Source organism: Salmo salar, chromosome ssa24 (assembly GCF_905237065.1).
Source record: "Salmo salar chromosome ssa24, Ssal_v3.1, whole genome shotgun sequence".
Taxonomy (NCBI): domain Eukaryota; kingdom Metazoa; phylum Chordata; class Actinopteri; order Salmoniformes; family Salmonidae; genus Salmo; species Salmo salar.
In genome coordinates, this window is record NC_059465.1 from 2,433,871 (window position 1) to 2,460,751 (window position 26,881).

At 43.3% G+C, this 26,881-nt stretch overlaps 1 protein-coding gene across 3 annotated transcripts in view; it reads left to right on the forward strand.

The window, feature by feature from the left end:
- The window catches only part of taok3a (TAO kinase 3a), a 106,245-nt gene that overhangs the window by 68,359 nt on the left and 11,005 nt on the right, over positions 1 to 26,881 (forward strand). For all 3 annotated transcript variants that reach the window (NM_001173604.1, XM_014170603.2, XM_014170605.2), the window contains 12 exon segments: positions 5,101 to 5,333; positions 7,277 to 7,348; positions 7,975 to 8,076; positions 8,609 to 8,654; positions 9,376 to 9,472; positions 12,149 to 12,262; positions 13,909 to 14,000; positions 16,089 to 16,182; positions 18,941 to 19,022; positions 21,344 to 21,511; positions 22,041 to 22,235; positions 23,485 to 23,616. In NM_001173604.1, the coding sequence (NP_001167075.1) occupies positions 5,202 to 5,333; positions 7,277 to 7,348; positions 7,975 to 8,076; positions 8,609 to 8,654; positions 9,376 to 9,472; positions 12,149 to 12,262; positions 13,909 to 14,000; positions 16,089 to 16,182; positions 18,941 to 19,022; positions 21,344 to 21,511; positions 22,041 to 22,235; positions 23,485 to 23,616 (1,326 nt within the window). In that variant the 5' untranslated portion in view covers positions 5,101 to 5,201.

A 26,881-nucleotide genomic window follows, 5' to 3' on the forward strand; every position in this document is an offset into this window, starting at 1 on the left:
TATATATGCCATTCAGAGGGTGAATGGGCAAGACAAAAGATTGAAGTACCTTTGAACGGGGTATGGTAGTGGGTGCCAGGCGCACCGGTTTGAGTGTGTCAAGAACTGCAACGCTGCTGGGATTCTCACGCTCAACAGTTTCCCATGTGTATCAAGAATACTCCACTACCAAAAGGACATTCAGCCAACATGACACACTGTGGGAAGCATTGGAGTCAACATAAGCCAGCATCCCTGTTAAACACTTTCGACACTTTGTGGAGTCTATGCCCCGACTGAGGCTGTTCTGAGGGCAAAAGGTGGTGCATCTCAATATTAGGAAGGTGTTCAGAATGTTTTGTGCAATCAGTGGCTTTGAAACCTTTTGAAACCCCTACCACGTGGGTAAAATCACTGATGCTCTTTCTCTCATGTGCTCTTCTCTCTCCTTTATTTTCTCTCTTTATCTCACCTCTGTCTCTCTCTCTCTCTCTGTCTCTCTGTGTTCTTTTATCTGGTGGAAGCTGTGTATCCAGATTGAGTGGGGGGCTTACGTCAGGTTTTATTTGAAGCTCTTACTGGAGAGGTTTGAGCTCAACAGGAGGAGAGGGGAGACCGACCAGGATGATGCAATGAAGAGACACACACACACACACACACACACATTTGGAATACTTTATTTGGATTCACTGTCTAGCCTATAATCATGGAAACAAAAACACGGTCTCTGCACGCGCACTCTCACACACTCTCACATACACTCTCTCTCTCTCACACACACACACACACACAGTGTGTTTTCCCTGTTGGCATGTCGGAAGGGCCAGTGAATGATTGCAGGATGTTTGAATACATGGTGTTTTTCTATAGCTAAAGGGTGTATTTATCGTTCTATGTAAGGTCTATAACAGCAGAGGCCAGTAAGAAACATGGCGCCTATTTCATTCAGAACAATCTGACCATGAACTGAGAAGTTGCCAGTGGTTTATCCATTCCTAACTCAGTGGTGGAATGAATCAATGTTTTTAAAAAGGTTTCAACCCATATTTTTCACAGGTTTTGCAAAGCAGTAATTATGTAAGTTGTATGTGTGAACTGAACTTTAGTTTAACAGAGTAACGCTACGTTTTAAGGAGAAAAGGTTCCTGGAGTATCCTTTAGGGGTTCTTCAAATTGAAACTGTGGGGGAACCCCTATAAGTTCTTCGAAGAACCCTCTTAATGGGTCCTCAAGAACCTTTTGAATAACCTTTTGGGGTTCATTTTTTAACTAGCCCCCTCACCTAATTATTATTTATTTTTATTATTGTTGTTGTTGTTATTATTCATAGTAATATGCATAACAATAATATCAATAACACTATTTTAGTTGTCAGTGTTTAATGATTTTAGTGGCAAAGCAGAATAAAAAATCCAAGTATGAGGCAAACTCCCAGCATAGCCCCAAGACCAATTGGTATATCCTCTGGTGTGTTGATATTAATGTATTGATGTTCTCCGCATCCATAGCCAGGATGATTTTGCAGTGCATGGTGATCGAACAGGTTTCCTGTTATATTCATCAGATGTGTAGGGAGGGTGAAGTCTGAATCCCCAAAAATAGTAATTATACAGATGATTAACAAAACATGCACATGACAGCATTCATACCTTGTGAATGAAAAAAAGAAATATGTTTTGATAATGGTTTTCATACGCATACCTTGTCCATAATGTAGAGGCCTATGGGATGAGGTAGATGTGATCTGCATAACATACCAATTGACATACCTTTGTATGCCTCCTCGTCTGTATACCTACAGACACAAAAGTGAGCAGTTCAGTCATCTGCACCCAATACAGCTAGCCTTCAACATATTGTTATAGCCTACATATTCTTACCTCTTTGTTGGTTTGATATCCATTGAATTGTGTCCTTTTTCAATTTTAGAAAGATTGGTACAAATATAAAAAGATAGATGGTATCATCATAAAACAATATGAATTTAGACATACAAACCTTACCTTAAATTGAGGAGATCTTAAAAATGTTAATTTAAGTGCCTGTTGTCCTTTCAACTTCAAATCCAAATGTTTCAGTTGGGCAGTTAGGTTCCTGCAAGAACCCCCACCAACTAAGGAGGTTCCTCGATGAACCCCACCTCCTATAGGGTTCTTGGAATAACCTTTTGGGGGCAATTTTCAGTGCCAAGAACCCTAAGGTTCTTCAAAGAACTTTGAGGATCTTAGAAGAACCCTTTTTGAACCCATCATTTTTTGAGTGTATAGCAAGAATCTAAAACAATGCACAGTATTGTATTGTACACATTAGAACCCTTGTACCCAGGCTGTCATGCATCGAGAAGAGGGCACAACAAAGCCTATTCCCCCTCAGGAGACTGAAAAGATGTGGCATGGGTCCTCAGATCCTCAAATGGTTCTACAGCTGCACCATCGAGAGGATCCTGACTGGTTGCATCACCACCTGGTATGGCAACTGCTCGGCCTCCAACCACAAGGTACTACAGAGGGTAGTGCGTACGGCCCAGTACATCACTGGGGCCAAGCTTCCTGCCATCCAGGACCTCTATACCAGGCGGTGTCAGAGGAAGGCCCAAAACATTGCCAAGGACTCCAGCCACACTAGTCATAGACTGTTCTCTCTGATACCACACGGCAAGCAGTACCGGAGCGCCAAGTCTTGGTATAAAAGGCTTCTTAACAAGCCATAAGACTCCTGAACAGTTAATCAAATGGCTACCAGGACTATTTGCATTGTCCCCACCCCCCCATTTCTATGCAGCTGCTACTCTCTCTTTATTAACCATGCATAGTCACTTTACCTCTACCTTCATATACATATTACCTCGACTAACCGGTGCCCCCGCACATTGACTCTGTACTGGAACCCCCTGAATATAGCCTCACTACTGTTATTTTATTTTATTGTTGCTCCTTAATTATTTATATTTTTTTTTTCTTAACTGCATTGTTGGTTCAGGGCTTGTAAGTAAGCGTTTCACTGTAAGGTCTACACCTGTTGTATTCCGCACATGTGACAAATACAATTTGATTTTATTATGGATACTTCCTACATATCCTATCGGTTTTTCACACCATAAAGCCCTCAAACTCAACTCTGGACCTCGAAGACCGTTTCACTGCATTTGTTTTCATTGTTCATCTCTAATCAGGGACTGATTTTGGACCTGGGACACCAGGTGTTTGCAATTACCCATTTAATACCCATTTTAAAAATGAAAGTAAAATGATAATAAAGGAGGCGACAAGGACAAAACAATATAACTTGCAACTAACGTAAACCCCCTACAGTGGTAACACGGTTTTTGATATATTTTTGTATCTGGAAAGAAGATAACTCTTTAATAAGATGAAACTCGTGAGAATTATGATGACGCATTATGATGACGATGTTGCGTCTCTGTGTGTGTTCCTATCTCTGCCTGTGTTTTTCTGCCTGTGTAAAAAAAAAGTGTATGTGCGTAATCATGTGGCCCTCTGGTCTCTCTGTCTGTGTGTCCGTCCCTCCCTCCCAGGGGAGAACTCCTAATCTCATTGAAACCATGGATGTTGAAGGCTGACCGCGGTACTGCAGGCATTGTTAGCAGAAAACAGGATCCCCAATTATAGTGAATGGAAAAATGTAAATCTTTGTGTAAATTCAAACAATTAATTGAAGACAATCATGGTACCAATAATTGCTTTAAATACCCCAGGTGTATGTCCTTGAACCGATTATTTTAAAATTGAACACAGAAGTTATAAGGATAATTTAGTTGCAAATACCAGCCTGCAGTACCCCAGTCGGCCTTCAACTTTAGTTACTCAATGAGAGGGGGCAGCAGTGAGCTAGCCTGCAACGTCACTTCCTGGAGTAGCTCAAACTGCGCATGTTAAGCCTCCATGAGATGCCATCTTAACTGACTTAATTTGGCTTCAGTGCGCCATTGAGTCTTCACATGGGAGGAATGGTGTCATGTAATCGATGGCATTGTCCATTTATATATACAGTCATTGGTGTGTCACTAACTGGAACATAGCTCAGGCTATATGCCACATGTTTGATGGCCTAGCTGCAGTCTGGTGACTCACAACAGCCATACCTGCTGCTGCTACCCTGTGCATCCGAGTGTGTCCATTTGTGTGCGCATGTGTGGAAGTGATGCACCAATGACTCGCGGTGATCGAGCTGTCCAGTGTGCGTTTGTGTGTGCGTGCATGTGTGTATTTTCCCCCAACTGTTTGTCTGATCTTCTGCTTGGATGAGCAACAGGAGCAGACAGTGAGCAGTCCATGCCTTACTATCTTCTTCTGTCCCATCTACCCAGCCAACTGTTCATGTGACATACACACACATTCAGCTTGTAATTCCTGGAAAGAATCAGGTTATATGGGGATGAGTAGGATATGGGAGCAGACAAGGTTGTACCGATTCAGTCTCTTGATCAGACTGTGTGTATGTGCATGTTTGTGTTGGTCTGTAGGTCCTGATTGTAAATGTAATCCCTATGTTGTGTGTAGGCGTCCAGTAACTCCATCATAAACGTGTGTGTGTCTGCTACATGGATCGTGCCTTAACTGTCAAGCTGCTTAAATACCAGCCCCTCGTGTCACGCCTCGGCTATCAGTGCAAGCTCGCTGTCCCGGCCATGTTCACAGGCTGATAGTACGTGGCCTTCAGATAGCAGGCCTGCATAAGACGACGCAGCTAGCAAGTTACTACTCCGTGTCATGGGGCAGCCTTGCTGTGTGGAGAAGGTGCTATCTGTTTCCTTAGGTGTCCAGATATCCCTGTCCTGAAATGTTTGAATGCTTATTGTATGAATTATGATTTGTGGATTTATAAAGTATTTGAAATTGTGTGTGTTTGTGTGTGTCTTCCAACCAGATAGTGATCATAAATGCTGTCTGTCTGCACTGTTACGTCCTAACTTATTACCATCTCTCTCTCTACTTTTTGGCATGGGAAACATATGTGTACATTGCCGAAGCAAGTGAAAGAGATAATAAACAAAAGTGAAATAAACAATAAAAAATGTACAATAAACATTACACTCAAAAACATTGGCGATTCTAATAATTCTCTCTCTCTCGCTGTCTCTGTATGTTTCCTCTCATCCAGGTGGGTATGGTAAATGCCCGGCGCGTGGATGAGGAGCAGCAGCTGCAGTGAGGTGGAACACTGCGGTAACCACGGTACCGTCTAGCCCTGCCCACCCCACCATGCCCTCGTCCACGCGGAAGGGAGCGCTGAAGGACCCAGAGCTGGCCGACCTCTTCTTCAAAGATGACCCCGAGGAAGTCTTCTGTGACCTGCACGAGATCGGCCATGGCAGCTTTGGGGCTGTCTACTTTGTGAGTAGTACCTCAGGGCTGGATACTAAATTAAAATATCTCTAACTCAGAATCTTTACATTTCTTCCATTTTTATTATTTTTATTTTATTTTTTAAATGTAACCTTTATTTAGCTAGGCAAGTCATTTTAACTAGGCATTACTGGGAGATTTTTCACAATACATTTAGTACTTAGATAGTATTTGAAGTTATTGGCCAACCAATGAACAGGGCCTATTTCATTTCAATTTCTCAACCAATGGAGATGCTTTCATGGCGATTGTCAATTGAAAGTGCTATTTAGTCCAGGACTGGCCCTGGTCATTGTGTGTTATATGCATTGGGTGTGTGCAATCCATACTATTCCCTGTCAGGATCATGTTAGACAACCAGTCTAGCTGTCTGTGGCTATAGATGTCAGAGTCCAGGGACAAGATCACTCGCTCTCTCAAGGTTGTCTAATAATAACTCTGCTGCCATTTCTGTTAAATTCTCTGTCTCTGCTGCATTTCTTAATCTGGTCGTCACTAATGACAGAAGGCCTTTGAATCTAAATCAACGCAGAGCGGGAGAGAGGGAGAATGAATCTGCTAGCACCAATCCCTCCATCCTCCTCCTCCCCTCCCTTCACCCCTGTCATCCCTCCCTCCAGCCCTCTCCTCCTTTTCCTCCTCCCCTCCCTCCGTCCTCTTCCTTTCAACCCTCCCTCCATCCATCCTTTTCCCCAACCCCTTTCTTTCTACCTCCATCATCCCTTTCCTCCTCCCTCCCCTCCTCCCTCCCCTCATCCATCCCCCAGCCTCTTCATATGCAAGGCTGGGGGGAGAGGGATAAACTGAAGCCTTTCCTCCTAAGACAGCTGTTCTGCGCATTAAGTGGCGAGGCCAGCTGGTGATGGATGGATGGATGGATAGATAGTAGGGCAGGCAGGAGATTTTACTGGGCCTGGTTGACTGGCATTAGTGCTCCTCTAAGTCCAGTCATCTACCGGACAAGGCTACATTCATAGAAATATACTTATTAGAATGGGAAATGGTTTTAAAGGGGCAATCTGGATTCGAGGTCAATGGCTGTGTATCGATAATTTAAAAGTCCAAAATTGGAAATACCAATCCCAGAGTAGCCCCTTAAAATGTTCCAGTCAAATTGCCATAGTCTGAAGGGATTTGCCCATTCTTGTAATTCTATTTATATGGCTAAGGTACTGTATGTCAGCATGCCACATGATGAGGCCATCAGTCTTGTCTGGCTGATTTGGCTGGCTATGATGAAAACCTGGTGCCTTTTGGTCATTGATACACTTCTTCTTTACCTGCTGTGAGCTACTAGGATTGCTAACTGCAAGTGTTTGCTAGCTGCTGTGGCTAGCTCATAGCTCAACTATGCATTCACATTCCTTCTGACCAAAGGCATGTGTATGGGGGGAAATTACTGAAATGGAATGAGGAACCATCAATGTTTGTATGAGGAAGCCATCCATGTGTTCTAAAAGCCTTAGGGGTTTTAACACACGCAATGTGCTAATCCCTGTGTGGTTAAGTACCTAGCTAGCTAGCTAGCTTCTCTGTTGAGTTACTTGTTTCCTCTATGCTTGTTTTTGTCTATGCTCATATTTGTAACTACAGGGAGTTTCCTGTGGTGATCAAATTCTGTCACATGTGTTTAGTATCGCCATCTTTTGAAGAGACAGTTGATTCTTGTTTCCCATTTACCCTCATTTGATTCAGAGCCATATATAGAGATTGGCTATATCTCAGTCATATGACCCACTTTTACCAGTTTTTGGCTACCAACTGGATTCTAGCCAGCTGTCAAATATAGGCCTATATCCTGTATCCAGACTACAGCTGTGTGTTTCTACGAGAAAGGCCTGTTCTCACATTCACCTCTCGCTCTTTATTTATTTTTTCCCTCCTCTCCTCTCTCTTCCCTACTCTCACTCCCCTCTTCTACTCTCCCTCAGGCCAGAAACTCCTACTCCAACGAGGTGGTGGCCATCAAGAAGATGTCCTACAATGGCAAACAGACCACCGAGGTGAGAGGACTGCAGCCTTTTGCTCACTTTAAACACAAGTTGAACTAATTTAGCACTCTGTCTGCTTTATCAGTCACACCTCAGGCCTTGAAACAGAGGTTAAACAAGTTGAGAGGACAACTAATACAAATGTTTTGAACTCCCTCTCAAACTCTTCCCGCTATGGCCAATGGGACGGTCACACCTCAGGACTTGAAACGGAGATTCAACATTCTATGGACAGTCCCTTCCTCTGGCCACTATGATGGTCACAACTCGGTATCTTTGAAATCACAACCTGGCCACTGGAATGGTCACAACGTAGGCCTTGTAGCAGAGATCAAATGAGACGAGAACAACTAACACAAACACTTTGAAATTACACACTCTCCCCACTCTGGCCACAGTATGGTCACACCTAAGGGCAGAGGTTCAACATTCCCTGCGATCCACAAGGCCTTGGGTTGGGGTCAAGGGTTGGGTTCAAACTCCTCCCTTGTGTAAATGGAACTGACCTATCCATCAACCCACTGCCCTGGCCAATATGTCAGGGCCAACATGCTGTGAAAAGGGCTCTTTGCAGATGTGTTGATGTTGTTCACTCTTACACACTCTGTCTCTCATTCCCTCCCTCCTTCTCTCCTCAGAAATGGCAGGACATCATTAAGGAGGTCAAGTTTTTGGAACAGCTGCGCCATCCAAACACCATTGAGTACAAAGGCTGCTACTTGAAGGATAACACTGCCTGGGTCAGTGGAGTGTGGCAGAGCTGCCAGGGAAAACATTTTTTGTCCCCCTCTTCATCAGGCTGCTTCTATCTTTCTTTCAACTCTTTCTTTTCATCTCTCATTCTGACTCTCTTTCTCATAATCTTGCTCATTCTCTTTCTCTCTCGGTCTCAGCATTTTCTATCTTTCCCATTTTTGTCTCTCTCCATCTCTCTTTTGCAAAGTTTCTCTGATTCTCTGTCTCTCACCATTTGTCTCCTTCTCTAAACCTCCCTTTTACAACATGGTTTATGTCATGATCTTTTAAAATATGCACCAACCACTTCCAGTGTAAAAGTCGTTAGGAAAATCTCTTTGCACTTTCTCTTTTTTTTTGGTTTCCACCACCTCTGCTATGATGGTCATAAATGAGGCCTTCCTTGTTAATGTCTGTGTCATTATATAATAGATATTTGGGGTTGTTGGTAATTTGTTTAAGGAGGTAACTCTAAATCTTGGGTGTGTTTTTGGGTGTCCACTTGTCTCTGACCTATGACCTTTCTGCCTCTTCCAGCTGGTGATGGAGTACTGCCTAGGTTCCGCATCAGATTTACTAGAGGGTGAGCAGTACACACACACACACACACACACACACACACATACATACACCTAAACACACACACACAGTTAATTTAAAGAGAAGTTACAAAATCGCAATGAAAATATCTGGGTTCTTTCTGAGCATGTGCTTTATTAACCCATTAGTAATGCAACATTCATGGTAAGTGAGGAACCTTTTCTCTCTATACAGGGTGTGTAATATTCCACTGTGAATGTTCCTGTTCAGGGTCTCCAAACATTCCGCACCTTGGCCTACGTGATATATTTAGCACTTCTGTTTGTGTCCTGTCCTGGCTGTCATGGAAACAGTTTTAAACAGCCATGACAGTTGGCTGGTTTTGACCTATTTTTGTGTGTGTGAAGCGTTTCTGAAATTCCTCCACTGTAGTTCTACTTCCTTTGACTCTAAGGCTAGGCATCGCTCTGCTAGCCTGGTCCCAGATTTGTTTGTGCTGTCTTGCCAACTCATATTGTCATCAAGTTGGTATGACCGCACAAACAGATCTGGGACCAGGCTATCAGAGCAGCAATCCACCCACCAGGAATGTGTTTTTATAACCCTTTTATCCCAACCCTGTTAGACTTTACACATTTAACAGATGCTTCTGGGGTTTGTTGTTGTGTGTCATATCAGGAAGGGCAGATTGCTTGTGTCTCTAGGTAGCACTGACAGTTTTCCCCCTTGATGTATTTTTCTCTTCTTTGTACCCTCTCTTCCAGTTCATAAGAAACCGCTCCAAGAGGTTGAAATTGCTGCCATAACCCATGGTGCCTTGCTAGGACTGGCTTACCTCCATTCCCATAATATGATTCACAGGTGAGCTGTCGGTCTACCTGTCTTCCATCTTCCCCCTCGTTAAAATGTTTGTCATCAACATCTTAAATAAGCCCAAGCCCCCCCCCCAGCTTCTTCTTCACCCAAATCCAGATAGCTTATGTTCTGAAAGAGCTGCAAAATCTGGATCCCTACAAATCAGCTGGGCTAGACAATCTGGACCCTCTCTTTCTAAAATTATCAGCCGCAATTGTTGCAACCCCTACTACTAGCCTGTTCAACCTCTTTCGTATCGCCTGCAATCCCTAAAGATTAGAAAGCTGCCACGGAAACTCTTGACCCAAACTGTTACAGACCTATATCTATCCTGCCCTGCCTTTCTAAAGTCTTCGAAAGCCAAGTTAACAAACAGATCACCGAACATTTCGAATCCCACCGTACCTTCTCCACTATGCAATCTGGTTTTCGAGCTGGTCATGGGTGCACCTCAGCCACGCTCAAGGTCCTAAATGATATCATAACCGTCATAGATAAAAGACAGTACTTTGCAGCTGTTTTCATCGACCTGGCCAAGGCTTTCGACTCTGTCAATCACCGCGTTCTTATCGGCAGACTCAATAGCCTTGGTTTCTCAAATGACAGACTCGCCTGTTTCACCAACTACTTCTCAGATAGAGTTCAGTGTGTCAAATCGGAGGGCCTGTTGTCCAGACCTCTGGCAGTCTCTATGGGGGTGCCACAGGGTTCAATTCTCGGGCCTACTCTTTTCTCTGTATATATTAATGATATCATTCTTGCTGCTGGTGATTCTCTGATCCACCTCTACGCAGACAACACCGTTCTGTATACATCTGACCCATCCTTGGACACTGTGTTAACAAACCTCCAAACGAGCTTCAATGCCATACAACACTCCTTCCGTGGCCTCCAACTGCTCTTAAATGCTAGTAAAACTAAATGCATACTCTTCAACCGATTGCTGCCCGCACCCTCCCGCCCGCCTAGCAAATCTACTCTGGATGGTTCTGACGTAGAATATGTGGACAACTACAAACACCTAGGTGTCTGGTTAGACTGTAAACTCTCCTTCCAGACTCACATTAAGCTTCTCCAATCCAAAATTACATCTAGAATCGGCTTCCTATTTCGCAACAAAACCTCCTTCACTCATGCTACCTCCTTCACTCAAACATACCATCGTAAAACTGACTATCCTACCAATCCTTGACTTCGGCAATGTCATTTACAAAATAGCCTCTAACACTCTACTCAGCAAATTGGATACAGTCTATCACAGTGCCATCCATTTTGTCACCAAAGCCCCATATACTACCCACCACTGCGACCTGTATGCTCTCGTTGGCTGGCCCTTGCTACATATTCGTCGCCAAACCCACTGGCTCCTGGTCATCTATAAGTCTTTGCTAGGTAAAGCCCCACCTTATCTCAGCTCACTGGTCTCTATAGCAACACCCACCCATAGCACGTGCTCCAGCAGGTATATTTCAACTGGTCATCCCCAAAGCCAACACCTCCTTTGGCTACCTTTCCTTCCAGTTCTCTGCTGCCAATGACTGGAACGAATTGCAAAAATCATTGAAGCTGGAGACTCATATCTCCCTCACTAACTTTAAGCATCAGCTGTCAGAGCAGCTCACTGATCACTGTACCTGTACACAGCCCATCTGTAAATAGCACACCCAACTACCTCATCCCCATATTGTTATTTATTTTGTTGCTCTTTTGCACCCCAGTATCTCTACTTGCACATCATCATCTTCACATCCATCACTCCAGTGTTGATGCTAAATTGTAATTATTTTGCCACTATGGCCTATTTATTGCCTTACCTCCCTAACCTTACTACATTTGCACACACTGCACATATTTTCTATTGTGTTTTTGACCGTACATTTGTTTATCCCATGTGGAACTCTGTGTTGTTTTTGTCGCACCGCTTTGCTTTATCTTGGCCAGGTCGCAGTTGTAAATGAGAACCTGTTCTCAACTGGCCTACCTGGTTAAATAAAGGTGAAAAAAAAAAATGTAAAACACATTTGAGCTGTTGCTGAGACGAGATATGTGGTGCCTCTGTTCTCATTGTTAAGTAATAATGAACTCATCGGAGATAACATTCTTAGAGTTGTCATCTGCCAACCCTAATCTGTATTTCAATGTGCATTCCAACAGGCCCTTTTCTTGAAACGTGATATTCAGGGAGTATGTTATATGAAACCTTTATCATTTTACCACCATGGCCCATAAAGACAAATATTACTGTTTTACCATGTTAAAAGTTATGAAACCGAAAGGAAAGAAATAAGTATATTTATTCACCACATAAATGAATTGTGAGATTGTATGCCTCCCAAAGTACAGGCCTAAATAAATGTGTGCTTCGCTCACTGTTTAGCTGAGCTCAAGGAAATGCCTTTATTAAGCTTGAGTTATTTGCATTTCAACCTGACAGTGAGACAATATTTCCTTTTCTTCCTGCTTTTAAATGCATCACTATAAAGTCACATTGTCATATGCACACCACATTAGAGGCTAGTGGATATGCAGGCATATGCATGAAAAAGACAGACGCCAGTGCACTTCAAACTTATCACTCCCAAGAGGTAGCTAATACACCTAGTAGCCCATATCACTTTGAACCATATCCCACCACCCTATTCTAACCCTGTTTTATGTGTCATCGCTTATTTTTTTCTCCAGAGATGTGAAAGCTGGAAACATTCTGCTAACTGAGCCAGGCCTGGTCAAACTGGCAGACTTTGGCTCTGCCTCCATCGCCTCTCCTGCCAACTCCTTCGTAGGAACACCTTACTGGTCAGTACCTACCATTTGAAGGTAGAGTCAGCAATATGACCTTAGATGCAGAAAGTAAACAGCATAGTGGGTCAATTTCCGCAACAACTAAGAGCGCTGAAGTGCGAGGCTCAACTTCTCTGCTGTTTTGGTCCTGTGGCTACCATGTTGTAAAAGTGTGAAGCGAGTCTGTGTACATGCGCAGATCCTGTGTGTGACTGTGGGAGCGAAGTCTTGCATCTTGCTCATTATAATATGTCCGGTGCTGCTCATGGCAACATAATTTCGCTGAGTCTACCTTTAACAATATCTCAACACTACACTTTACTGGTCAGTACCTCAACACAGACACAAACACCTTACTGCTCAGTATCACCACACTAACATAATATATAGCTAGCCTAGTAGTATATAACATAGCTTTGCCTCTATAGCCTCTCCTGACAACTCTTTCGTAGGGACACCTTATTGGTCAATATCTTAACAATGGCACAATGTACATGGAGTGTACAAAACATTAAGAACACCTACTCTTTCCATGATATAGACTAACCAGGTGAAAGCTATGATCCCTTATTGATGTCACTTGTTAAATCCACTTCAGTAGATGAAGGGGAGGAGACAGGTTAAAGAAGGATTTTTAAGCTTTGAGAAAATTGAGACATGGATTATGTATGTGTGCCATTCAGAGGGTGAATGGGCAAGATAAAAGTGCCTTTGAACGGGGTATGGTAGTAGGTGCCAGGCACAACGGTTTGTGTCAAGAACTGCAACGCTGCTGGGTTTTTCACAATCAACAATTTCCCATGTGTATCAAGAATGGTCCACTACCCAAAGGACTCAATATTAGGAAGGTGTTCTTAATGTTTTGTACACTCAGTGTATTCCTACATGATTAGTACCTCATCCCTAAGATTTACTGGTTAACACTGATGCAATGTAAAGCTATATATTGTATTGTATTTGTATACTCTTGTATTTAGCTGTTATTTACCCAGGTTCGTCTCATTGAGACCTAGTCCAAAACGTCTCCTTTGTGGGAATTCTGTAACATACTTGTCAGTACCTAACGCACTACAATAGGGCTTTTCCACTCCAGTCCTGGGGCCTCCCCAGAATGCACATTTTGTTCCAGCCCACCACTATCCCATTTGATTCAACTACTCGAGGCCTTGACGATTAGTTGATTAATTGAATCACATGTTCAGCTGGAACACGAATGTGGGAAGCACTGGGACCAGATGGCTATGCGTCATAATTTACCACTATTTATTTTTATTTTTTAAACAATGGTCATTCACATAGAAACCCTCATAGTAACGCTGGAGACAAACAAACAAAACATAGGGAGAACTCCCAGAACACTGTGTCGATTCTCCTGATACTCTCTATTCATGATACTCAAAGCTCACAGTGTGCTACTTGTATCCAGCCAGGCTGTTAATTCGACACATAACGTACACCCCTTAGTCTTCCAGCAGCACATTATTCAGACCTGAGCTTCTAGCTAGGCTATCACTGCATACCAAAGGGACTTTAATATATCCAGGCTTAACAGATTATGAATTTCCACAAATTTAACACTGGTGGTTAATTACTGACGTGTGTGTGTGTGTGTGTGTGTGTGTGTGTGTGTGTGTGTGTGTGTGTCCGTGTCCGTGTCCCAGGATGGCCCCGGAAGTGATCCTAGCGATGGACGAGGGCCAGTATGAGGGGAAGGTGGACATCTGGTCCCTGGGAATCACCTGTATTGAACTGGGTTAGTGTACATCTGTTTTTACTGTACCAGGCTTTTCTCAGTTTTTACTGACATACTTACATTTCAGTCATTTAGCAGACGCTCTTATCCAGAGCAACTTACAGTCAGTGCATTGGTACGTGCAGTGCCTTCAGGAAGTATTCACATCCCTTGACTTTTTCCACATTTTGTTGTGTTACAGCCTGAATTTAAAATTGATTAAATTTAGATTTTGTCACTGGCCTACACACAATACCCCATAGTGTCAAAGTAGAATTATGTTTTTAGAAATGCTTACAAATTAATAAGACATGAAAAGCTGAAATGTCTTGAGTCAAAAAGTGTTCAACCCTTTTGTTATGGCAAGCCTAAATAAATTCACAAGTAAAAATATGCTTAACAAGTCACATAAGAAGTATTGGACTCTGTGTGCAATAATAGTGTTTAACATGATTTTTGAATGACTACCTCATCTCTCTACCCCAGACATACAATTATCTGTAAGGTCCCTCAGTCGAGCAGTGAATTTCAAACACAGATTCAACCACAAAGATCAATGCCTCGCAAAGAAGGGCACTTATTGGTAGATGGGGTAAAAAAAAAAGCAGACATTGAATATCCCTTTGAGCATGGTGAAGTTATTAATTGCACTTTGGATGGTGTGTCAATACACCCAGTCACTACAAAGATACAGGCGTTCTTCATAACTCAGTTGCTTGAGAGGAAGGAAACTGTTCAGGGATTTTACCATGAGGCGAACAGTTAATTGAGGATGGATCCACAACATTGTAGTTACTCCACAATACTAACCTAAATGACAGAGTGAAAAGTAGGAAGCCTGTACTGAATAAAAATATTCCAAAACATGCATCCTGTTTGCAATCAGGCACTAAAGTAAAACTGCAAAAAATGTGTAAACTAAATGAACTTTATGTCCTGAATACAAAGTGTTATGTTTGGGACAAATCCAACACAAATCATCAATGAGTACCACTCTTCATATTTTCAAGCATGGTAGTGGCTTGTCATCGGCAAGGACTAGGGGATTTCTTAGGATAAAAAGAAACGGAATAGAGCTATGCACAGGCAAAATCCAAGCGGAAAACCTGGTTCAGTCTGCTTGCCAACAGACACTGGGAGACATTCACCTTTCAGCAGGACAATAACATAAAACACAAGGCCAAATCTAAACTGGAGTTGCTTAATAAGAGGACATTGAATGTTCCCGAGTGGCCTAGTTACAGTTTTGACTTAAATCGGCATGAAAATCTAAGGCAAGACTTGAAAATGGCTTTCTAACAATGATCAACAACCAACTTGACAGAACTTGAATAATTTTTTTAAGAATAATGTGCAAACATTGTACAATCCAGGTGTGCAAAGCCTTACCCAGAAAGACTCACAGCTGTAATCGCTGCCCAAGGTGATTCTAACACGTATTGACTCGGGTGTGAACACTTATGTAAATAAATATTTCTGTATTTAATTTTCAATACATTTGCAAAAGAAATTAAAAACATGTTTTCACTTTGTCATTATGGGATATTGTGTGTAGATGGGTGAGAGGAAACATCTATTTGATCCATTTTGAATTCAGGCTGTAACACAACAAAATGTGAAATCGTCAAGGGGTATGAATACTTTCTGAAGGCATAGTAGCTACTCCTGTCCGCCCCCTGTAGAGCATTGTCCTGCAACTAGTCCACATCTCAGGAGGCGTCGTTACTTGTTAGGAAAATGTACTTTTTATGGCCTTCCTCAGAGTGTCAAAGAAACAAACAGACATGGCTAAACCATCTTGGACTTCCCCATTTAGAGAGAGCGGTGACACACTCCTGACAGACTGACACATGACAGTTGATTCACAATGTTGCTCAATCATGTGTTTGTCATGTGATTATCATGTGTACTACATGTACACACACACACATATACATACACACACACAGAGACAGATAGAATAACATTGTCAAGGTCAAAAGTATCTCTTATCTTCCACCTGTTCAACCAGATATGATAACCCCCTCCCTTTCTCTCTCTTCCGCTCTCTTTCTCTACTCCCCCTTCCCATCTCTTTCTCCCTCTCTCGACCTCTCTTCCTCTTCATAGCGGAGCGCAAGCCTCCCCTGTTCAACATGAACGCTATGAGTGCCTTATATCACATCGCCCAGAACGACTCTCCCACGCTGCAGTCCAACGAGTGGTAAGTCCTCACCATCCCTCTGCTGAGCTGTGTGACCACACACAAACACACACCCTCTCAAAGCCCTGGAAGTCCCAGTCTGTCTCTTATGTAATTACCTGAGGGGCCGAGCTAAGGCCTTTCCTATTTTAAGAACCAAGCCTCAGGCTAAACTCACAGGCTACTACTGTACTGTACCATACACCAAACCACACTCTGCGGGAGGGAGGGATGAAGGTAGGGAGAGAGGGAGGAATGAGAGTGGGAGGGTGAGACCGATAGATGGAGGTAGGCAGAGAGAGACAGATAGACAAATGAAGGTTTGGAGGGAGCGAGGCAGAGAGTGTGAGAGGAGGAAGAGAGAGACAGGCGGCAATCACACTAGCCCCCCTCTTTCTTGTGCTGTTGATGCCCTTTGAATTTATGGTGTGATGACTGCCATAAGAGGAAGATCCAGTCAAACATGACTCTGTCAACATTTACAATGTCATGATACTATAGCCAGTGTACTTTTATTGGCACAGTATAGTTTCGCACCATAAAGGTTGACGTGTGTGTGTGTGTGTTGTGGGGGGGGAATGTTGTACTCTATTTGACCCAAATAATGGTGGATATAGGACTTTTTATTTTTATTTAACCTTTTATTTAACTAGGCAAGGCAACTAGACTTATATGGCTCTAGGAGTACATTCCTTTCAACAAATAGAGAATCTATAATACAGCTAAAACAAGTTGCAGCTTTTGCATGAAGGTGTAAGTGTTGTATTTATTTTCATATTCCATGTTCCTTACTGAGAAAATCGATTTGTGTGATTACGAAACCCAAAGCAAACGGATTCACAAGTAGCACGCTCCAATAAATAAATATGTGATTGTCTTTTCAGTATGCAAAGATTTTGCATATTTTGACAAATTAGCATTAAAAGCAACCCTTAGTCTTGTACTGAAGAGAGTGTGTGTGAAGCAAGGTTATGGTCCTCCCATAGAGATACAATATGATTTAGTTTTCTATTTCATACACACACGAACACACACACACACAGTAGTCAGTGTATTGTTGAAGGTGCTCCAAATAGGCCTCTGGCATGAACCTCTCTCTCATTAGCTGAGACTAGTTCGAAATGTATACAACTATGTAGACTGTATGACATCGCCACGCAGAGAGTTTGAAGATGGACTTTCAATAACACAGACAAATCAAATGTTATTTGTCACATGCGCCGAATACAACAGGTGTAGATCTTACAGTGAAATGCTTACTTATAAGCCCATAACCAACATCATGAACAGCTATAGAAGCACCCTGGCTTTACCCTGACTCTAAGGCTTGAAAGGTGGGAAAGTGGATATACATTCCCCTATGTATTTAATTGGACAGTGAAGCTAAAACTTTTAATTTGGCTCTATACACCAGCATTTTGGATTTGAGAGCAAATGTTTTACCCTTTTTGAAATGAAAGCACTTTATGTGGTCCCACCGTTTGAAGGTATCATATGTATTTGGACAAATTCAAAGTTTAGTATTTGGTCCCCTATTCGTAGCACACAATGACTACATTAAGCTTGTGACTTCACAAACTTGTTGGATGCATTTGCAGTCTGTTTTAGTTGTGTTTCGGATTATGTTGTGCCCAGTAGAAATGAATGGTAAATCATGTATTGTCATTTTGGAGACACTTTTATTATAAATAAGAATAGAATATGTTTCTGAACACTTCTAAATTAATGTGGATCCAACTATGATTACGTATAATCATTAATGAATCATGAATAATGATGAGTGATACATTTAGAGGCATACATATCATACCCCCCAAAAAACATTCCAACCTCCCTTTTATGGTAATGGTGAAAGGTTAGCATGTTTTGGGGGCATGATCTTTATGCCTCTAACTTTCTCACTCATTATTATTCACAATTCAATCATGATTATCTGTAATCATGGTAGCATCCACATTAATGTAGAAGTGTTCAGAAACATATTCTATTGTTATTTACAATAAAAGTGACTCCAAAATGACACTACATTATTTACCATTCATTTCTACACAACCAAAACAGACTCCAAATGCATCCAACAAGTTTGTAGAGTCACAAGCTTGATGTAATCATTGCGTGCTAGGAATATGGGACCAAATGCTAAACTTTTGATTAAATTGAAAACACTATAAGTGAATTTGTCCAAATACTTTTGACACCTTCAAATGGAGGGACTAGATAAATAAAGTGTTCATTTCTAAAAAGTAAAATGGATATGTATGAAAATACCATCAAACAAAAGGTGACATTCTGTACTGTCACCTCATATTAACGTTTTAGCTTCACTGTCCAAATAAATACGTAGGGGAGTGTATATATTTAAACATTTTAGTAATTTAGCATACACTCTTATCCAGAGCGACTTAGTTAGTTAATGCATAATTAATGCATTCATTTTTTAAACATTTTTAGTCATTTAGCAGACACATACATTTCATACATTTCATGCATTTTTTTTTTAATATTTTTTTTGTACTGGCCCCCCGTGGGAATCGAACCCACAACCCTGGCGTTGCACACACCATGCTGGTGTTGCAAACACCAACTGAGCCACAGGGAAGACAAGACTTAATTAAGATAGCAAGGTGAGACAGCTATTGCCGTTTATTCCTGTCTAATCATGGTTGTATTCTGTTTTCTTCCAAATCCTTCCACCTCTTCACCTCCACTCCATCTCTCCTTCCCTCATCCCTCCACCACTCCATCGCTCCACCTGTCCATCCCTCTATCTTTCTACAAGGTCGGACCCATTCCGGAGCTTCGTTGACTACTGCCTACTCAAAATTCCTCAGGACAGACTCTCGTCGGGGGAGCTGCTGCGAGTGAGTGCACTTCCTGTTATCTCTGTCAGAGGCTGTGACCTCACTTCCTGTGTCAGTCTCTCAAAGACCATCTGGATGAATGCGTCCAAAATGGCACCCTATTCCCTAGTGAGAAAGTTAGACTCACAAATATCAACCACCCCCCAGCTATGCTCCATACTTTTGGAGTGTAGAGCCAACAGAATAAAAAATGCTTCACTGTCCCAATAATTACGGAGGGCACTGTAATGCACTACTTTTTACCAGAACCCAATGGGACCTGGTCAAAAGTAGCACTATGTAGGGAGTAGGGTGCCATTTCAGACACAGCTGATGATTCACTGCCTCCCACAGCTCTAGAGAAAATAGGAATGAAAGATTCCACAGGGGTTAAGATTTGTTGTTCACATATGCACGCACGCACGCACGCACGCACACACTGATCCCACGGGGGTTAGGGTTTTGTTGTTAAGCATTTTTTAACCCTTTTTTTTTATCTTGCGCTGTAGTACACCTCGTGTTGGAGGTTCATAAGACATCCATAGTGTGTGTGTGTGTGTGTGTGTGTGTGTGTGTGTGTGTGTGTGACCATATCCCCTTGACACATAATGAAAGCTAAAGTCAGACTGACTGCCCCCATAGACCCATGTGTTACAGTACAAGATCAGTCAGTTGTGTGTCGAGGTATTCTGCTAGCTAGCCTTTGTTTGTACATCCTGATTGGCCAATCCACTGTTAATCTGTGTGTGTGTGGTGTTCATTGTGTGTCTGACCATGTAATGTAGAGTTGATCTTTTTGTTTGTTTGGCCGAGAAGTAATCCTATTGGCCTGCTAAGAGTTTTATGTTCTTGATTGGTTGTCACACTCTCTCACTGGCCTGTCGGTCTTACCTGGCTGCCCAAGGAGGGGTTAGTGGGCTAGAGGGGATGAGATGGTGGGGGCTTGTCTGGAGCTCTGGGTAGAAGTAACCCTTGTCCCTTAGGTGCAGATCTAGGATAAGCTTCCCTCTCCCAAATCCTAACCTTAATTATTAGTGGGGAAAAGGCTAAACTGACCTCAGATCAGTGCCTAGTAGGCAACTTGCTCCTAATCTGAGTCGGGGCAGGGGGCATCCAGATCACCGCCTCTCTAGCCCCTGATTAATACAAACACACACACACTAATTGCCCTCTGCCCCTCTTTGAGCTCTTTAGGAGAAATCAGGTCACTAATCTCTTTCCCTTCAGGTTCCACTTCCTCAATATAGAGTCAAACTTCGCTTCCCATACTCCTTTACTCCTACACCCAACCAAAACTACACTACTACACTGTTCCCATGATCTTTGGAGAATCGCATGGTTGGGTGCATGCATCGAAAAAATGGGGGAGGAAAATGTTGTAATGGGGTGAAGGGAAAGGAAGACAAGAATCTGAACCGTCGGTCCGACTCCGTTCATGGTCCCCAGGATATATATATTTTTTTTCGAGAAGGGATTACTCTGAAGATTAGTCCTCTCTCTCTCTATCTTTCCTATCGCTCTATCTTTCTCTCTCTCTCTCTCCCAGCCCCCTGGTACATGGCAGCTCTGGTTTTCTGACTCACTCGTTCTCTCCCTCTGTCCGTTTGTTTGAAAACGGGAAAATGTTTCCTCTCTATTTCCAGACTATGATGTCATCCTTCTGAATCAGAGTCCATTACATTACTCCAGCCAGCCAGCATCTGTCAGATAGAAGGAAGATGTGTTAGGGAGAGACATACATGTCCGTTTCAGCCCCCAAGTGGTTGCATACATTGCATTTCCACTCAGCAGCCATTTAGCAACAACAAAACATGTGTGTGTATGCTACCGGTCAGTCTCATATGAACACTATCTGATGGAGTATTTTATATATACACATTTTTTTCTTTTCTTTTTCTGGTAAGCCAGCACAAGAAACTCTATCTAGGTTGAATAACCCACAGGCGCCCTCTAGTGACCATTGGGAAAAGAGCGAGAGAGAGAAATATCTCTCTGAAATAATAATCACATGGAGTATTGGTATATTATTGATATAGAAAATATGTTTATAATACCATGGATTTATAACATGAAGTAAGGGCTGTGTTATATCAGATTAAACATTTAAAAGAGGTCTTCCCCCATTTTGTGGACCTGTTTCTACACTTACCCTGACTGTTTTTTGGTACATATCTCACCTACTTTATAATCAGACAGACAGTCAAACAGACAGACACTGTGTATAACTTCTGACCTCTTTTGCTCCTGTCTCCCTGCAGCGTGACTTTGTGTATCAGAATCACCTCCCGCGGGTCCTCGTGAATCCTAACCTCTAAGCCCTCTGCCCTCTCTCCTCTACCCAGCATGACTTCGTCCGTCGGGAGCGTCCCCCACGGGTCCTCACGGAGCTCATCCAGAGGACCAAGGATGCAGTGCGGGAGCTCGACAACCTGCAGTACCGCAAGATGAAGAAGATCCTCTACCAGGAGAAACACAACGGACCCATGGGGGAGAGCCAGGAGGAGGAGGAGGTGGGTTAAACACCACTTAAACCATGTTCACCAAAGATAAAATGGGTAGCATGTATTTGTATGTGTGAGGATAGATTTTGCTTCTTGAGTCAAGAAAGGCTTGAACCTCAACTGAACTCCTATTCCTGTTTGGCACAAAAAGGATAACTGTCACAGAGGAGGAATAGGTGTGTCAGAGGTCAGCAAAGGTTGACATGGAGAAGATGCCTATTATTCTGTTTACAGGTCTTGAACCAGGCCCAAGGGTAAAGTAGCACTCACACATTCAAAGTCATGTCAAATTGACCATTAACCCCCATTTGTCTCAAACGAGGCCATTTCACGTGGGTAGACAGACAGACAGACAGACAGACAGACAGACAGACAGACATGTCCTACAGTCATGTCTGTCTGTGTGTCTGGCCTAACCAGGACATTATGCTTGAGTGTGTCACACAAATAGGAGCGTGTGGCACAAAAGTGTTTGTGTGTTTCCCACAATTCCCTTCCTGAATACTGATCCCCATCTCCTGCTTCTGTCTCCCTCCAGGAATCTGAGCAGGCCAGCTGTAAGATGAACAGCCTGGGCAGTAATCACTCCATCCCCAGCACCTCGGTCAGTACAGGTAGCCAGAGCAGCAGCATCAACAGCATGCAGGAGGTCCTAGACGAGAGCTGCTCCGACATGACCATGATGCACCATGACTACGACAGCACCCTAGAGTCCTCCGCACACACCAAGAAGGTAACACTGACAGAGCGAGAGGGAGAGAAACACACACACAAGCTAGCATACACACACGTGTGTACACAGGAAGAAGGTAAGACTCATCTATCACTATCAGTGAACCTCCAGGTAGTCACCCACTCCAAACCTACTCACGTCCTCAAGAATAGCACAAACAAACAGGAACACATATGCCAATAAGGTACTGCTCATCTAGTACCCTCAGCCAGCAGCCACCTACACCAAACTTCAACCCACGTCCTCAAGATTGACAGCTCTCAGGGGTGTATCAACACACAAACATAAAGACTCACACAAACGAGTGAGCTTCCACACTATTCACTCCAACCCACGTCCAAGGAAACACACAAACCCACACAACCAACCTCTGAGGTAATCATATGATCATACTGTTCACAAACAAACCTAACGCTGTTAAACACTGACACCATGGAAACCAGACACATTTTTCTCCCGCTACAAAATCCTGCTTAGCTTGATTCCTATAAATATGCTCTTGATAGACACACACACACACACACACACACACACACGGAGATACACAGAGCCAGAGTTCATCAGTGCTGTGAATCACACCCTCAGAACAAAGATGCCCTCGCTTCTCCTCTCCGCTGGCGTCTCTATGCAGGCTGAGGTTGACACACTACTGAATGCCAGACATTCACTCTGAATACTCTTTGTCTCGGGTATCGTAGCACAACACACACACACACACACACACACACACACACACACACACACACACACACACACACACACACGGCTTCAAACAGCAGCAGATTATGAGATGCCTGTCATTCCTCATCTTTAGCCACGTCTTGTTCCTTGTCTTTGTCCATTAATCTGCCTGCAATGACAGACCGTTATTAAAAATGTCACTTGGTGTCTAGGTTGACGATGTGTCACAAGACAACCGTGGGTGTAGCAGAACATGAGGAGGTGACAGACTACTGTCTGTCTATAGATTATAGTTTCTTTTCTTATGTAACTGGTCATGAACCATGTACTGTAGTGAAGCGCAGTATTGGCATTATGGCAAAAAAAGATGACAAACTCTCCAGGTTTATACTCTAATTTAGAGTATACTCTAATTTAATCCAAAATTTAATCCAAAACCTGTTCACTACCATCCAAAAGTGCCCTTGGGTTTTGCTGTTTTCTCATCTCATTCTGTGTGCACAGTGAAAAGTTATACTATTGTAGTAACAGGCCATGAAACTCAAAAGTGTATCTTCTCTTTCGTCAGGACCACGGGTATAACTGGGATGATGGTGTGAAACGTGACCACAGGCCAGAGCTGAGACCAGCCTCCTCAGACAAGAGCCAGGCACACAACTACCGCCACAACAACTTTTCTACCATCAAATCAGCATCACTGGTAAGGATCAACACACCTTTCTCTCTCTAGCTTCATCTCCTCTCTCTCTCTCTGTCTCTCTCTCTGTCCCTGTCTCTACTATCCACCATCAAATCAGCATTGCGTGTAAGGGCTAACGTCATAGTTCGCTCTCCCTGGGTGATATCAAGTCTCCCCCATTCTCTGTCCATCTTTCCCGCTCTTTATTTTCCTTTGTCCGTCTCTATTTCCCTGTGAGTGTCTCGCGCGCTATCCTTCTCTCTCTAGCTTCCTCTTTCTCTCCCTTTCCTCATTCTTCTCATTCTCTTCCTATTGTTTTCACTGTCCTCTCTGTACTTTCCTTCCTGTCCTCCCCTCCAGCTCTTTCTTATTGCTCTCGCCCCTCCCTCCCTCTCACTAGACCCCTTTGTCTTCTCCCGGTCCTTCACTATCCTTCCGTTCGCCTTCACCTCCTCTTCCCCTCCCTCCCTCTCTTCTCTCCTGTACTTTTCCCCTCACTAATATCAGCCTCATACCCCTTCTATGGTTGGGGGGGGGGGGGGCAGGCAGTATGGAGTAATATTACCATCCTTGCCTTTCTCTTTCTCGCCCTCTCCATGTCTGTTGTCATGGTTACAGGGCTCCAGTAAGCAGCTATCTAGAGTGGTAATGGTGTCTAAGGTCTGTCTACCACTGGTTTTAATTGTGCGATTTGTTTCCTTCTGATCTCCTGGTTTCTGGACTAGCTATAGCACTGGGGGAACTGGGAGGAAACAGGTTTTCTGTGTGTCTATGTCCTTAACATGCCATGTGTTACATAGCTTTACTGACTGGTAGTGGAGTGTTTTCCACCGTTAGTGTTTTCTTTATCATTTGTCAATACTGACCCTTTGTTTGTTGTTGACTGTGTTCATCAGTTAATCCGAGTGATTTGGTTGTTTTAGTTATTCTCCAAATGAGGCAGCATTCAGACAGCGTGTAGTCTGTTGCTGCTGCGACGACTCGATGACATCATCTCTTTCTGGCTGGCGCGAGGCGAGCACACGTCCCCAGATGGACCTGCACTGCTCGCTCAGACTGGAAAGAGCAGGTGGAGGGAGGAAGGGAGACAGGGAGAGGGGGAGGGAGGATAAGCGATATAATGACAAAGAAAAAGGGAGGGAGAAGAGATGAGCGGATGGGATGAAAAGAGGAGAGAGAAACAGACGGACAGACGGACAAGAGAGACAGATGGAGAGCGAAGGAGAAAGACTGAAGAAGAAATAAAGCGAGAAAGAGCAGGACAGAGGAGAGACAGACAGACAAATGGACAAGAGAGCGAGTCAAGTAGGCAGAGAGGAATGAGACTGAAGGGAAGAGAGAAAGTGAGAAAAAGCGGGAGAGGAGAGTGTGGTGTGCTCTGTCTGGTCTCACTGAATGAAGTGTTAGATAGTGGTTAAGAGGAGAGAGCAATGGGGGGATGAGAGGGAAAGAGAAGAGCGGGATAGTGAGCCCCATCTGGAGGAGAGAGGGATGAATGGGGTTATTACAGGTCAGCCAGACTGGGAGACTGGGGAGACCGAGAGATGTTAATATAACATAGCATGTATTAACACTTTTTATGCCCATCTGAGATCTGTATATGTTTTGGTTTAGTCCACATATACAGTACTTTAGTTTGTTTATTAACGTAGAATATCTATGGCTCTATTCTATAGACAATGATAATAGTTTCAATCCAACCATGCTTTGCTAAATGTTGTACATGTCAGTTACGGTTGGGTGTTGTACCGGTCATAACCTAACAAGAGTTTAGATATGGGCAAAAGAAGGGGCTTGCATTTTGTCGACCGGAACGTTGGTTGGCAGTTTGAAGACGGATGAATCTCAAAGGTTTTGGTTCTAAGTAACAGTCCCAGTTTAGGATGTCAGTCTATCTAGTGGTCTTCTATAGGGACAGAGACCGAGAGGGATCTAGAGAGAGGGGGAGTGAGAGAAAAAAGAGAGAGGAGGAGCAAGGTCCTCTCTATGGGGACAGACAGAGATGTAGAGGCCCCAAGCTTATCCACAGGAAGAGAGGACTACTGTTTCTTCTCTTCATCCTGATCACTTCTCCATATGTCAGCTCTGTTACCCCTATCCTCTCCTCAAACACTCTTTGGCCTTATACATTTTTACAAAATTCTGAAAATTCTGTTTTTGCTCTGTCATTATGGGGTATTGTGTGTAGATTGATGAGAAAAGGGCTGTAACGTAGCAAAGTGGAAAAAGTATAGGTCTAAATACTTTCCGAATGCACTGTACAACATCCTGTTTTCTTTTGAAAGATAACTATTTCCATTGAGACATTTTGAAATGGCTGAACATTCCAATTAGATAGAATACTACATCAATGTATAAGTCGAAGTATAACACATGTTAACACAATAAAACTTTACACACATTAAGACTCACTTGATCAACCAAGTCATTGACTTAGTGGCTGACCTGACAAAAGGTCAACTAAACAAATAAACCAACCAAAAGGTCCTTCCACCATTGTGTCCCAATCCAATGTCTTAATAACCTTTGACCTGGAAGTGTTCCCTCTGGAGCGTGATTCCCTCCTTTGAGCCAGGCTGTGTGAATGGCAGTCACATGACGTGACTTGGCCCTTGGTGGCAGCATGGCAGAAAGCAAGTGACTAGGATTGGCTCTGCATTACAGTAGGGGTATTGATTCAGATAGATTAGGAGGGGATCTCCCTCTTTCTCACCCTCTCTCTCCCTCTCATTCTCCCTCTCCTTTTCTCAGCCCCCCCTCTCTGTCTTCGTTTCTGACACCACTTCTCCTCACCCTCTCTCTCTCCCTCCTCTCCCTCTCTCAATGAGGCTTTCATGTGACCCACCTGCTGAACGAGCACCGCTCGGCCCCCAAAGAGCCCCCTCTGTTCTGCCTTCCCATGGAGTCCGCTCCCTCTCCCTCCCTCATTCACAGTTCACACGCCTGCCCCTGTGTTGCTGCCCCTGTGTAGCTGCCCCTGTGTAGCCCACAGCCGCCGTGTTTGTCCAACGTCGTTTGTCTAAACGTAAACCAACCAGCGCGGTTCTTGCCGATTTGTTGCTGGGCTGGGTAAAGCTGAGCTGAGGGGTTCGGGTGTAGGAAAAGCCACACAGGGTTTCTGGATGCTCGCACGGTTGTTGAACATGAACGTTGCCATGATGCTTGGCCTGAAGAAGATGAGTTATGAGAAGATGAACGACTACTATGGGGACCTGGATAGTCCCTTTTGTCAGGTTTGGTTTGTTTGTCCTCTTAACTCTTTATATTGTTGTGATTTTGATTTACT